General features: G+C 39.2%; 1 protein-coding gene across 1 annotated transcript in view; it reads left to right on the top strand.

Moving 5' to 3' along the window:
- LOC124622067 (E3 ubiquitin-protein ligase SH3RF2) overlaps window positions 1-14399 on the top strand; it is a 223705-nt gene extending 209306 nt beyond the window's left edge. The window contains exon 15 of the mRNA XM_047147639.1: window positions 13012-14399. Coding sequence (XP_047003595.1) covers window positions 13012-13180 — 169 coding nt within the window. The 3' untranslated portion in view covers window positions 13181-14399. The remainder of the gene's footprint in view (window positions 1-13011) is intronic.
- The last annotated feature ends 806 nt before the right edge of the window (window positions 14400-15205 follow it).

The raw sequence follows: 15205 nt of genomic DNA, 5'->3' as shown, positions 1-15205 counted from the left end.
CTGATATGAAATGTTTGTCATCTGATTTTTCAAAAACTGTTTGGTGAAAAAATCTGATTTTTTTCCAAGTCTTAGAATCTGATATTTTTGCTCAATAAGGAACTGAATTTCTTTTTATTATCCATCATATTTAATGTGCTGCATCAAATTGAGTAAAAAATTGCACAACATTTTAAAGAATTTTGCAGATGTAAAAACGCATTGTGTTAACTTTGCTTAGGGTTGATTTTAGCTTGTACACAGCAGCGAATGAAACATAGATAAGGTAACAAAATTTTATTTAAAATTGAGAAGAGAATGATATCTCATTTTGTTCTTGAGTTATTGGGTTTTATATCCAAAGGATGGTTGTGCACAACACACCCATTCACAGCCTTGTGCATCATGAATCATGTGTCGTAAAAACTGTCATATTGACATGTGGTTTTTTGCAAATGATAGCACGCGATAAGATACATATGTTGTATGATAAATACTTGAAAATTTTTTATTCACTGAGATACGGGTGTAACGTGACCACAGCTGTGAGAAGTCGGCAGACCGTGATACATGCAGACATCCATAGCACCATAGAAAAATCCAGGCAGCATGTGTATACATGTCCACAACACTGGGGGAACTGCATAACAGGATGTGTATACATGACCAGAGCAGCAAAAGCGTTAAGATTAAAGTTAAAGTTGGGGTTGGATGGGAGATGTGCATAGATTTAGAGGTTAAGTAAGGAGGCCAGTTTGGGCTTGTTGGCTAGGAGGGGGGCATTCTTGTTGGTAATGTTGTGCGTGTTAGTTGCATGAGGGAGACACTAATTATGAGGTATCTGACTAACAAGCTGGACAGCTTCTTAGGTGGTGAAGGCATTTTGTTAAAATTCATGGTTGACGTCAAGGAGTATTCCACTAAGTGTACTAGCATATCCAGGAGCTTGAAAGATGGGGTAATTTGATGGGGAAGGGGGTGGAGGGGAAGAGAGAGAGAGAGAGAGAGAGAGAGAGAGAGAGAGAGAGAGAGAGAGCAGCTGAACAACTGAGCAGCTGTTGCAAGTGGTGGTGGATAGAGACAATGTGTTGGTCAAGGACAAGATGGATAAAAGCTAAGGATTGATCAGTGTGAAATTCAAGGAGAGGTTGTGTGAAAGTGGATTCTAGCCTGAGGTAGGGACTCCTAACATAAAGCCTTTGGAGCAGTGCCAAAAGATAAATGGGAATGGAGGAAAAGTATGTGGAACTGCTGTTTGAAATTCATTCAGGAACGAGGAAAAAGTTTAAGCAAGATGAATGGTTCCTTTATGTGGACAAATGGGATGCTAAAAGATTGTCCAGAAAAAAACAAATTCAATTCATTTGAAGTCCTCATGATTATTATGTGGCATGTAGCAGTAAATTATTACAAATGGGGAGGAAAAATGGAATGTTATTAATGATTGCAGCTCCATGTTGATACATATAGAATTTGTGTGCACATCCTCTTTCATTGTTAAAGTTGGTCTTTCCCTGTATTACAAGATTGTTATTAAGCTGCTGAATCCACTTCATGAAACTTCTTATCAAAGCACTAGCATAAACGTCTCTCATAGTTCATCGGTATATTGGTAGTACTTTTACACTGAAGCACCAAAGAAACTTGTATAGGCACACGTATTCAAATACAGAGATACCTAAACGGGCAGAATATGGCACTGCGGTTGACAACGCCTATATAAGACAACAAGTGTATGGTGCAGTTGTTAAGATTGGTTGCTGCTGCTGCAATGGCAGGTCATCAATATTTCAGTGTTATAGTTGGCGTACAAGCGATGGGACACAGCATCTCTGAGATAATGAAGTGGAGATTTTCCTAGATGACCATTTCACGAATGTTCCATGAATATCAGGAATCCAGTAAAACATCAGATCTCTAACATGGGACCAATGACAAATCATTGAATCATTGAACCTGACAGAAGTCCAACCCTTCCGCAAATTGCTGCAAATTTCAATTCTGGGCCATCAACAAGTGTCAGTGTGTGAACCATTCAACGAAACATCATTGATATGGGCTTTTGGAGCCGAAGGCCCAATCGTGTACCCTTGGTGACTGCATGAAAGAAAGCTTTATGCGTCACCTGGTCCCATCAACACTGACATTGGACTGTTGATGTCTGGAAACATGTTGCCTTGTTGAACGAGTTTCATTTCAAATTGTTTCCAGTGGATGGACATGTATGGGTTCGGAGACAACCTCATGAATCCATGGACCCAGCATGTCCGCAGGGGACTGTTGAAGCTGGTGGAAGCTCTGTAATGGTGTGGGGCATGTTCAGTTGGAGTGATATGGGACCCCTGATATGTCTACATACGACTCTGACAGGTGACACGCACATAAACATCCTGTCTGATCACCTGCATCAATTCATGTCCATGTACCCGTGGTCTAGGGGTAGCGTCTTTGATTCATAATCAAAACGTCTTCGGTCCCGGATTCGATCCCCGCCACTGCCTAAATTTTAATAAATAATCAGCATTGGCGGCCGAAGACTTCCGGCATAAGAAATCAGCCTCATTCTGCCAACGGCCTTGTCAAAGAAGGCGGAGGAGCGGATAGAGGTTCAGGGCACTCTCTTGTCCTAGGGGTGGGAAATTGCCCCAAAAGGCGGAAGAATCAGCAATGATCAACGACATGAGGATGCAGAAGGCAATGGAAACCACTGCATTAAAGACATGTAACGTGTACCCACAGGACATGTGGCCTGTATTTGAAGAAGTGTCATGATGATCTCTCCATTGGCAAAAGATTCGGAATAGTCCCCCATTCGGATCTCTGGGAGGGGACTGCCAAGGGGGAGGTTACCATGAGAAAAAGATTGAATAATCAACGAAAGGATAACGTTCTACGAGTCGGGGCGTGGAATGTCAGAAGCTTGAACGTGGTAGGGAAACTAGAAAATCTGAAAAGGGAAATGCAAAGGGTCAATCTAGATATAGTAGGGGTCAGTGAAGTGAAGTGGAAGGAAGACAAGGATTTCTGGTCAGATGAGTATCGGGTAATATCAACAGCAGCAGAAAATGGTATAACAGGTGTAGGATTCGCTATGAATAGGAAGGTAGGGCAGAGGCTGTGTGTTACTGTGAACAGTTCAGTGACCGGGTTGTTCTAATCAGAATCGACAGCAGACCAACACCGACAACGATAGTTCAGGTATACATGCCGACATTGCAAGCTGAAGATGAACAGATAGAGAAAGTGTATGAGGATATTGGAAGGGTAATGCAGTATGTAAAGGGGGACGAAAATCTAATAGTCATGGGCGACTGAAATGCAGTTGTAGGGGAAGGAGTGGAAGAAAAGGTTACAGGAGAATATGGGCTTGGGACAAGGAATGAAAGAGGAGAAAGACTAATTGAGTTCTGTAACAAGTTTCAGCTAGTAATAGCGAATACCCTGTTCAAGAATCACAAGAGGAGGAGGTATACTTGGAAAAGGCCGGGAGATACGGGAAGATTTCAATTAGATTACATCATGGTCAGACAGAGATTCCGAAATCAGATACTGGATTGTAAGGCGTACCCAGGAGCAGATATAGACTCAGATCACAATATAGTAGTGATGAAGAGTAGGCTGAAGTTCAAGACATTAGTCAGGAAGAATCAATACGCAAAGAAGTGGGATACGGAAGTACTAAGGAATGACGAGATACGTTTGAAGTTCTCTAACGCTATAGATACAGCAATAAGGAATAGCGCAATAGGCAGTACAGTTGAAGAGGAATGGACATCTCTAAAAAGGGCCATCACAGAAGTTGGGAAGGAAAATGTAGGCACAAAGAAGGTAGCTGCGAAGAAACCATGGGTAACAGAAGAAATACTTCAGTTGATTGATGAAAGGAGGAAGTACAAACATGTTCCGGGAAAATCAGGAATACAGAAATACAAGTCACTGAGAAATGAAATAATTAGGAAGTGCAGGGAAGCTAAGATGAAATGGCTGCAGGAAAAATGTGAAGACATCGAAAAAGATATGATTGTCGGAAGGACAGACTCAGCATACAGGAAAGTCAAAACAACCTTTGGTGACATTAAAAGCAACGGTGGTAACATTAAGAGTGCAACGGGAATTCCACTGTTAAATGCAGAGGAGAGAGCAGATAGGTGGAAAGAATACATTGAAAGCCTCTATGAGGGTGAAGATTTGTCTGATGTGATAGAAGAAGAAACAGGAGTTGATTTAGAAGAGATAGGGGATCCAGTATTAGAACCGGAATTTAAAAGAGCTTTGGAGGACTTACGGTCAAATAAGGCAGAAGGGATAGATAACATTCCATCAGAATTTCTAAAATCATTGGGGGAAGTGAGAACAAAATGACTATTCACGTTGGTGTGTAGAATATATGAGTCTGGCGATATACCATCTGACGTTCGGAAAAGCATCATCCACACAATTCCGAAGATGGCAAGAGCTGACAAGTGCGAGAATTATCACACAATCAGCTTAACAGCTCATGCATCGAAGCTGCTTACGAGAATAATATACAGAAGAATGGAAAAGAAAATTGAGAATGCACTAGGTGACGATCAGTTTGGCTTTAGGTAAAGTAAAGGGATGAGAGAGGCAATTCTGACGTTACAGCTAATAATGGAAGCAAGGCTAAAGAAAAATGAAGACACTTTCATAGGATTTGTCGACCTGGAAAAAGCGTTCGACCATATAAAATGGTGCAAGCTGTTCGAGATTCTGAAAAAGTAAGGGTAAGCTATAGGGAGAGACGGGTCATATACAATATGTACAACAACCAAGAGGGAATAATAAGAGTGGACGATCAAGAACGAAGTGCTCGTATTAAGAAGGGTGTAAGACAAGGCTGTAGCCTTTTGCCCCTACTCTTCAATCTGTACATCGAGGAAGCAATGACGGAAATAAAAGAAAGGTTCAGGAGTGGAATTAAAATACTAGGTGAAAGGATGTCAATGATACGATTCGCTGATGACATTGCTATCCTGAGTGAAAGTAAAGAAGAATTAAATGATCTGCTGAACGGAATGAACAGTCTAATGAGTACACAGTATGGTTTGAGAGTAAATCGGAGAAAGACGAAGGTAATGAGAAGTAGTAGAAACGAGAACAGAGAGAAACTTAACATCAGGATTGATGGTCACGAAGTCAATGAAGTTAAGGAATTCTGCTACCTAGGCAGTAAAATAACCAATGACGGACGGAGCAAGGAGGACATCAAAAGCAGACTCGCTATGGCAAAAAAGGCAGTTCTGGCCAAGAGAAGTCTACTAATATGAAATACCGGCCTTAATTTGAGGAAGAAATTTCTGAGGAAGTACGTCTGGAGTACAGCATTGTATGGTAGTGAAACATGGACTGTGGGAAAACCGGAACAGAAGAGAATCGAAGCATTTGAGATGTGGTGCTATAGACGAATGTTGAAAATTAGGTGGACTGATAAGGTAAGGAATGAGGAGGTTCTACGCAGAATCGGAGAGGAAAGGAATACGTGGAAAACACTGAAAAGGAGAAGGGACAGGATGATAGGTCATCTGCTAAGACATGAGGGAATGACTTCCATGGTACTAGAGGGAGCTGTAGAGGGCAAAACTGTAGAGGAAGACAGAGATTGGAATATGTCAGGCAAATAATTGAGGACTTAGATTGCAAGTGCTACTCTGAGATGAAGAGGTTAGCACAGCAAAGGAATTCATGGCGGGCCGCATCAAACCAGTCAGTCAGTAGACTGATGACAAAAAAAGAGCATTCCGATGGATTTGGGCAATTCCAGCAGGACGCTGGGACATCCAACACGTTCAGAATTGCTACAGAGTGCCTCCAGGAACGCTTTTCTGAGTTTAAACACTTCCACTGATCTCCAAACTCCCCAGACATGAACATTATTGAGCATATCTGGGATTGTTGCAATATGCTGTTCAGAAGAGATCTCCAACCACTCATACTCTCACGGTTTTATGGACAGCTCTGCAGGATTCGTGTTGTCAATTCCCTCCAGCACTGCTTCAGACATTAGTCAAGTCCATGTCACGTCGTGTTGCAGCACTTCCGCGACCTCACAGGGGCCATACACGATGTTAGACAGGCGTATCAGTTTCTGCGGTGTATTATGATATTTCACTGCATTGCCTAGGCCTGTAAATGGTGCTTACGAAATAAAAGCTTGAGTGGTGCATTTGTATATTCACAAATGTCCAGCCAGAGCATGACACAACTTACATCAGTCACCCACTATTCAACAATACATAGGCTGCTCACTCTGCAACAGAATGTACATGAAAGTATTGACTATGTAGTTAGCAAACTGAGTCTGGAGTAGCATCCCACGAACTCGAAAATACACCCACATATATTCTGAAAATTCTTCAGTGACAATAACTGTTAATCATATGTCTATGGCCAGAACTAATTCTTGGTTGTTCAGCGTTGTATGACTAAGTTAGAAATATTTTTTGTGACTTAATACTGTAATAAGGTTTATAAGTGTTAGTCTTGTATTGCCCCTAAACATTTGTATACACAAGAAGTGAACTTAAGTTTTCAAGTGTTACTGAAGTTTCTCAGTGGTATAGTCACAGATACATTACTAATAATTATGAAATGCTTCCAACTTGTTAAGGTGCCTTCACATTCTCAGTATGTATTTTGCATTAATATTGTGTCAATCTGTTGCGCAAAAGTGTAAGGCCAAGAACAACACCAACATTTATGCCTGGGATGTGTCAATTAGAAATCGGCCTTCATACTGAACATGTTGGTGCTTGATGATGTAGAAGTTGCGTGTATTAAGACTGCAATTTCTATGTGCCGCAAATTGATAAGCAAGAGGGAATGGCAATGGGCAAAACAATGGTTTGGAAGGTGTTCTACACATAGTTGTACTAACATGTTAAGAGAGATTGCAGCAGAGCCAGATGACTATTGGAATTTTTTAAAGCTGCATGAGGATTCATTAAATGAATTGGTTAAGGTTGATACATCTTACATTCACAGAGAAGGTACTGTTCATACACTCATCAAATTTCACTTTCCCCGGTGCTTGAAATGGTCTATAAACCTGTTGTTATGGAGGAGACAATGCTGTTATATATTAAAATAAACAGTTAGAGCTTCTGAAACAAACAAGCTACCAGTTGCAGCATTATTTCCCTGCATTAAACACTTCTATCAAATGTGTCTGTAACTAATTACTGAATAAGTATTAAATGTGTAATCAAACTACTCTTACGAATGCATTTCAACAGATTTTTCCTTTCATCTGTCTTTCCTAATGTATTCATACAACATTGCTGTATCTGCTGTTTGCTTGTCTGCAAATCACTCAGTCTTGGCACAAATCCCGGGATGGTTCCTTTGAAAGGGCACGGCCGATTTCCTTTCCCATCCTTCCCTCACCCGAACTTGCGCTCCGTCTCTAATGACCTCGTTGTCGACGGGACGTTAAACACTAATCTCCTCCTCCCTCCTCAGTCTTGGCAGGAACTGCTGTATATTGCACAATACTCAGTATTTCACAATAAAAATTGAGCATATGAGGGCCCGTTAGCAAATACAGCGGACTTCTATAAGAATACTTTCACCCAATTCTTTACAATATTCAAACCACATTGCAGTAAGGCATTAGTAGAACCATTATCACATTTTGCATAACATGATTTACATTACGATATGGTGCTGTCTAGCTGCTTACCCGGTTCTCAGTACATGTCGACTACCTCATGCCTCTGCTGGTACCAATACCTCAATTCAATTTAAAAGTCTGGCATGCTAATTAAATGTTCAGACATTGCGTAAGGTGGGATACCAGCACACTCACATTCTGGTGCAAAGAATTTTCTCACAATTTCTATGAAATTTTTTGAAAGTAAAATAAAACACCCAGGTCATGGTTGTCACTTAGGGCTTCCAAAACCTATAAAAATTAAAATACCATGTAATAAATCAAAGTACTAAACATTATCACTAAAGATTTTGAAAAGTGAATAAAATAGATAAAAGTGAGAAATTATAACAGTAAAAGTGAGAACATATGGTTATAAAAGTGAGACACAGTAGCCCAGAAGAATTACTTAAGCTAAGTGCAGTTGGTGTTATATGTAGATATGAATTGGTATATACATAGAAGTTTCAATAAAACTGCAAAACATCCAGATAAATAACAGTGCATAGCAAAAATTACTGTGAACTGACATGTTTTCTCATGTTGTACCAGACATCATTTGTTTTATGTCTTTGAATTCTGTGAATGAACTTGTCTGGATAAAAGAACCATTGAAATAGAAAAATACACATGAGTATGTTCCATTACCATTTATTTCTTGTGGCATGTGTGACACATTGGACACTGCACACTCACACCTAAGGCATATACATGCACTCTTCTGCAGATGGAGCATGGTCACTGTACCAATAGATCATTTGTGTGGCCTTGTACCTTTATGGATTGTATTCGCTCATCATGTACGTGGAAAGAAACAGAAAATGTGAACATTTACACCTGTGTTCCCTCAGTAGTATTATTCTATACTAAACGTGATAAGCCTGTGGCAGTAGCCTTACAGTATGCTTAAATACTTAAAATAGAATCTAATTGTGAATTAATAGAAAAAAGGCAGGCAAAAACATTGTAAACATGGAAACTATAGCTGTGAGATTCTCCTCTGCAGTTGGGATCCATCCTGCTAGGGAAACATGAGGGGAAGAGAGAAAATTCTTAAACGAGAACAGTATTATCACATAGTAATAAAATGTTATTATATAACTATGGCTCAGATGGTAAGAAAGTTGACATCTAGATCATTGCATTCCTACATGTTGCTGTTTGAAGTCAGTGCTAACATAACACAACTGCTTCTTCCTTCTATCTTCATTTATTATAATTCTTTTGTTGGTGAAGAATCACTGTTTCCTGTTCACTAACTGATTTGTCATTACTTTATGGAGAAAAAGAGTTCTTGTGGTTTTCCCAATTGTTCCAAACATGGTACATAATGTTGATAATTCCCCAAAAAAGTTTGTACTTATTTTCTGCACTGGAACTATGGAAACTTTAATACCTTTAAACTTGTCTTTATCTGGAAAAATACCTTTGTTTGGGCTATTCTTCATCTCAGATAATCGGTCTTCTGTTTCAACGTGGCATCATCTTGTTGAGTTTCCCACCTCCATTGCCTTTTATTGAGGTGGCTATTGATTGTTGTTTGCCAGCTCGTTAAAGCTGCTTCTGATCCTTCTGTAAAGTAAAGTTATGGTTCCTCATCTTTCGTCCTTGTGACTACAGTGCCCTGGAATGGTACACTAAGAATATTAACTTTTGTGTTTTATTGTTACGCTATTTGTTGTGTAATCGATGTGGACTGCATGCTTCTTCAATTATTACCCCTCAGGATTAACATACACTCAGGCAAGGCATCACTTAGGCAGAGATTTCAAATTTTTTCCCATCTATTACTGTATCTATGAGGATCTGCTCATTCATTGTTCATTTGGGAATTTGAACAACAACAGGTATTTATATGCCTGTCACTGGAAGGCGTTGCATATTCTCTCCCTTTTTTACCCATTTATGGCAGGTGCCTCATGTCCATGCTAGCAATAATGAGTAACTCAGGTGCCAATGCTTCAGATCAAGTTAAGAGTGTCAACACACTACTAAAACGTTCAAAGATTGTGTGAAGTGGGATGACTGTATGCTCACACCACTTGAATCTCAATGTGAGTGAGTAAACATAGAAGTTGAACTGTGTCTTGTTGATTAATATTATAGCTTGAGAATTGTAGTCTGCGTTTTCTAATCTTTTCTGTGATTGTCTCCGTATGTTTGTATAGTTCTTCTGTAGGTTTCTTGATCCATACTCCCTTGCTGTTAGTTGTGCCAAATATTTTCCTAAGTATTTTCCATTCTACTTTTTCTAGTTGTCTGATACGTGTATGCCGTAGGATGAGTGTGGTCTCTGCAGCTTACAGTGCTTTGGGGAGTACCACCGTGTTGTAGTGGTGTAATTTGGCTTTTTGTGAGATGTACTTCTTGTTGTAATGATTCCACACAACTTTGTATGCCATGTCCAGTTTAGTTTTTCTTTCTTCATTTGAGTCTCTGTTATGTCCGTTCATTTGTGGTGTTTCACCGAGGTATTTGAAGTTTGCTATTTTGTAAATCGTGCCGTACTTTGTGTTAAGAGATGAGAGTTTATTTGTGCTCATAAACTGTGTCTTTTCGTAAGTTTTGGAAGCGATTTCGTGTAGTTTTTCAATAGCTTCTTTTGTTTCATTTTTATCTTTTGTGATAATCACCAAATCGTCTGCAAAAGCCAGGCATTTAATCTGTAGGTTTCCTAAGGTTATCCCATGTTGTGATATTTCCCATTCTTTTATTTCCTTAGATTGAAAATGAGAGGTGAGAGGCCATCGCCTTGTTGGACACCTGTGCGAATTTCAGAGGGCTCTGATAGTTCCCCACGTAACTTTACTTTGGAGGTCGTGTTGGTCAAGGTTTGCTCTATGACAGTCCGTGTTTTGTTGTCTACTTTGTATTCAGATAGAATTTTGAAGAGATTTTTATGGTCGATAGAGTCATACGCATTTTTGAAGTCAACAAAGGTAATGATCAGGTTCTGTTTGTGTTGTAAAATCGTTTTCAGGTTCCAAATTTGTTCCACACAAGACCGCCCTTTATGGAAGCGTGCTTGGTATTCCCCAATCAAGTGGTCGGTTGGGCATTCTAGTCTGTTTAGTGAAGCTTTAGAGAGGATCTTGTATGTGACCGGTAGTAGGGAAATTTCTCTGTAGTTGTCACCTTTTTTGTGTAGTGGGTGTATCAGGGCAGTTTCCCAGTCATCAGGAATTTTCATGGTCTCCCAGATATCTTCCAAGATCCTGTGGATGTCTTTGGTGAGTTCTGGGTCTTGTAACTTCCAGATTTCTGCGAAGATGCCGTCTTCTCCTGGTGCTCTACTATTCTTGAGTGACTTGATATTTTGTTAACTTCTTCTAGAGATGGAGGTTCACTCTCTGTATTTTATGTACTCATTTCTGTCATCAGTTCTTCCATAGGGGGGTCCGTGTTGAGGAGTTTTTCAAAGTACTTTGCCAGAATGTCACAATTGTTTTTGGTATTGGTTTCTTGGGTTCCATCTGGTCTTCTGAAGCACAAGTTGGGTGGTTGATATCTAGTCATATTTTCTCTGAACATTCTGTAGAAGTTTCTTGTATTATTTTTCATGAAGTCCAATTCAATCTCCATAAGTCGCCATTTATCATACTGTTATTTTTCGCTGCGAATGGTTTTTCTTGATTGTTTCTGTGTTTTCAGGAAGTTCATCCAGATTATGGCTACTAAATTTTTTCCATGTGCTGATTCGTTGGTCACTAGCTTGGTCATATATGTGGTTCCACCAACGGTGTTTCCTTGTGCATGGTGCTTGTGCTAGTTTTATGGCCTCTCTGATTGTTCCTGAAAGTTGTGTCCAGTCTGTCATTTTCTCCATTTTAATTTTGTCTAATATTTGTGTCTGGTTTAAAGTAAGGTATTCTGGATCTGGTCTAACAATTTTGTTCTTCTGGAGCTTTTTCTTGGGCAAAAGGCAAATCCTGATCTGCAGTAGGTTGGTGGTCTGAGGTGAAGTAGCCTTTACATGTGTCTATGTTCAAAATTTCTTTTTGTGAATCTTTCTGGACTATTACGTGGTTGATTTGTAGTTCTTGCTTTCTGGTGGGGAATTTCCATGTGGTAAGTTTCCGTGTTGGTTTCTTGAATTTTGTTGACATAATGGCAAGGTCGTGGCTTTTGCAAAAGTCTATTAGGTGTTTCCCATTTTTGTTTGTGTCCTTGTGTGGAGTACGATTTCATGTGGTATGTGTGTATTCATTTTCTTTTCCGAGTTTAGTGTTGAAGTCTCCCAGTATTATTTTGACTCTATGTGCAGGAATTTTTGATAGTTTCTTCCATTGTTGTCCAGAAGTCATCAGTTTCGTTTGGGTTTTTCCTGTTGTAGTCATTAGTCGGTGCATTTGCGTTGATTGTTGAGTAAGATTTGTTGGTTGTTTTCACTGTGATGGTGCTGATTCTTTAGTTTGGTGATGAAAAGTCGATTATGCTGTCCTTGATGGACCTGTGTACTGCAAAACCTGTGCCAAAAAGCTGTAGGTTTTTCAGTTGTCTCGATGGTTTTCCTTTGTATATTCTATAGTTCTCCGTGTTGAAATGGCCTTTGTCTGTGAATCATGTTTCTTGCAGTGCACATATTTTTATTTGAAATTTTTCGAGAGTGTCTGTGAATTGTTTCATCTTTCCTGTCTTCACTAGTGTGTTCGCATTGAGTGTGCCGATGTAGTGTTTGCGTTTGGTCTTGAGGGAGTTTGAGAAGCTCCAATTCTTCTCATGATGTCAGTGAGCCCCATGTGCGCGTGTGTGTGTGTGCGCGCGCGCGCGCCTGTGAGAGTGTATACCTGTCCTTTTTTGCCCCTAAGGTAAGTCTTTCCGCTCCCGGGATTGGAATGGCTCCTTACCCTCTCCCTTAAAACCCACATCCTTTCGTCTTTCCCTCTCCTTCCCCCTTTCCTGATGAAGCAACCTTGGGTTGTGAAAGCTTGAAATTTGTGTGTGTGTTTGTGTTTTTTATTGTCTCTATCAACATACCAACGCTTTCGTTTCGTAAGTTACAGCATCTTTGTTTTTAGATATATTTTTCCCACGTGGAATGTTTCCCTCTATTATATTCATATTATTTATTTATTTATTGCACCAGCCACTATGTTAGAAGCCCATGTTAACATTAAAAATAATTTTTAAGTGAGACATTATTACACCCCCCCCCCCCCCCCCCCCCCTCCATGCCTTTCCATATTCCATTTTTTTTTTCTTTCTTTTTTTTTCCAAGCCAGTCCTGTGCTTAATAAATCATTGTGAACTTTGTAGTAAAAGTTGGCATTTTTTTAATGTTGTTCTTGGCAAATTTTGATATCTTTCATAAAATTACATATTCTCAATTCTACAAATTAAGTGCAGTTTATTCTGATTTTCAGATTCCGCTGTATTGTGCCTTATCCTCCGAACAGTGAATTTGAACTGGAGTTACAAGTGGGTGACATAATTTATGTCCACAAGAAAAGAGATGATGGATGGTACAAAGGCACCCAGCAACGTACAGGGCGAACTGGCCTCTTTCCTGCAAGCTTTGTCGAGAGCTTCTGAGAACCCCCTTCGTGCGTGCTAGAGACGTGTGTGTAAAGCATATAAGGAAGTGTGTGTATTCAGACAGTGAAAGATCTGCTGAATTTTATCAGGGCAGTACAACAATTTGCTTTGCCTTTGATTGAGTTTACTTACATGTGCCCATTCTTCCATAAGTGTTACGTTTTTTCTAATTTTTTTCTTTGTACTTTTTTATTTATTCGTCGAAAGCACGCACAGGGGATGTTACGGTGTGTCATATTGTGAGATTTTCACAGACTCTTAGTTAAATAGAAGTAATGACGCACAATGTTATTTTTATAGATGTGTTCACATTTGTGTGGTGCGGAAAGTGACTACCTCTGAATAAGAGACTTGCCTTTTATGTTTGAATGTACTCATTCTAAGGAGACGGAATGGGTGGCCAGTACTTAACATCAGGAAGTGAGATTCCAGGTACTGCTGATAGAAACACTTAAAAGTAGAAGAAAACTATTCCTAGCTTTTGGAACTTGTATGTTTCTTCCTCAGGGAGGAGAGGATTGGGGGAGGTTGGAAAAAGGAAGAATTCACTCAAACCCCAAATTGAGAGGGACCCATCAGGCTACTTTCATGCTAAATGTTATTCAAACATTGCTCTAGCAATGAAAATTTGATTTCTAGAGGCATAGTGAAAGATTAAACTACACAAACCTCTCAAGAGACAGTAAAAGTTGTTCCACAACTTCAATATTATATAATATAGTTACTCAATCTTTCATGTTTGGTAACATGTGTTATCAATCATTTGTACCTTCTGTGATAAATTAGTTACGGATATCCATTTCTGCTAGTACTGTACAGATAACTGGGCATTATTTTCACATTTATTTTGGCATATTTTTCAGATGCCCTTATAATTATAAGAATGAAAGGAAAGAACTAATTTTCCCTTGGACTGAACACATAATATAAACTGTTCACTAATTACAGTCAGTTTATTTTATACTTATATCTTATAATCTGAACTCTCACATGGCAGATGACTGAAATGAAACCCATTTTGGCTATTTAAAAAATGAACTGAGTTTGTCTCATTGACTCGTCTAATTAAGTACATATTTCAACAGCTGTTAAGCTATATCTGAAATAAAGACTTTTACTCTCAGATTCCAGTATTATCTGCCAAAAGAGTTAGTATGAAGTAATGTGTTTTGGAAAAATTCATCACAACTACAACTTTTTCCAGTGTATGCTAATTATTAACTACTTACCATAAAAATCTCATTCTCTGTAAACAAAGTAATGTAACATGGTTTTCACATATGATGATCTTCTGTAAATATTTATTTCCAATAATTAACTCTAAAATTATAAACAGTATTATTTAAATGATCATGAAGACCTAATTGTTATAAGCTTTGCCAAAATATTACGATTGAAAAAATATGTGTCCTCCTTTTATGGCTCCACAGTCTGTTGTGGACCTTTGTCTCTTCCACAATTTTCTGTTAGATGTCCCATTTTTGCACTAGTGCTTCTCAGTTCCTGTGTACTATTCTCTGAATGTCCACTTCAACAATATCCACATGTTATCGGGTTGGCCACGCCATTGTCATTCTCCAAGATTTCCAGTTTGTGCCACATGCCCGGCCCATCTCAGTCTTGCTGATATTCTTGTTTGTATCCAAAGAACAATTCACATGACAGAACAGTAAAATTACAAGAAGACCTTTGCTTACCTTCAGAGGGAAAAATTCTGAGTGCTGCTGATAGACATGCATAAAAGTAGAAGAGTGTCTCCTGGTCTTCAGAATTGTTAGCTCCTTCCTCATGGAAGTATAGGTATGATATACTGAAGTCTGGAAAGGAGGGGCAGGTAAAAGTTGCAAGGTTGAGTGGGACACACCTCTGTGAGGACACACACTTTTGTGTCTCATCATCCTTTTAACCTGGGGTTTGAGTGACTTGCTCCTCCTTTATAATCTTCCCTTACCTCTCTCTCTTTCCCATCTGAGGAAGGAAATAAGAGTTGTAGAAGCTAAGACAGGTTTTTACTTTTATTTA

This window comes from Schistocerca americana, chromosome 7 (genome assembly GCF_021461395.2).
Source record: "Schistocerca americana isolate TAMUIC-IGC-003095 chromosome 7, iqSchAmer2.1, whole genome shotgun sequence".
Taxonomy (NCBI): domain Eukaryota; kingdom Metazoa; phylum Arthropoda; class Insecta; order Orthoptera; family Acrididae; genus Schistocerca; species Schistocerca americana.
Note: the sequence above shows the minus strand (reverse complement) of the source record. Positions and strands in the feature narration are given on the sequence as shown.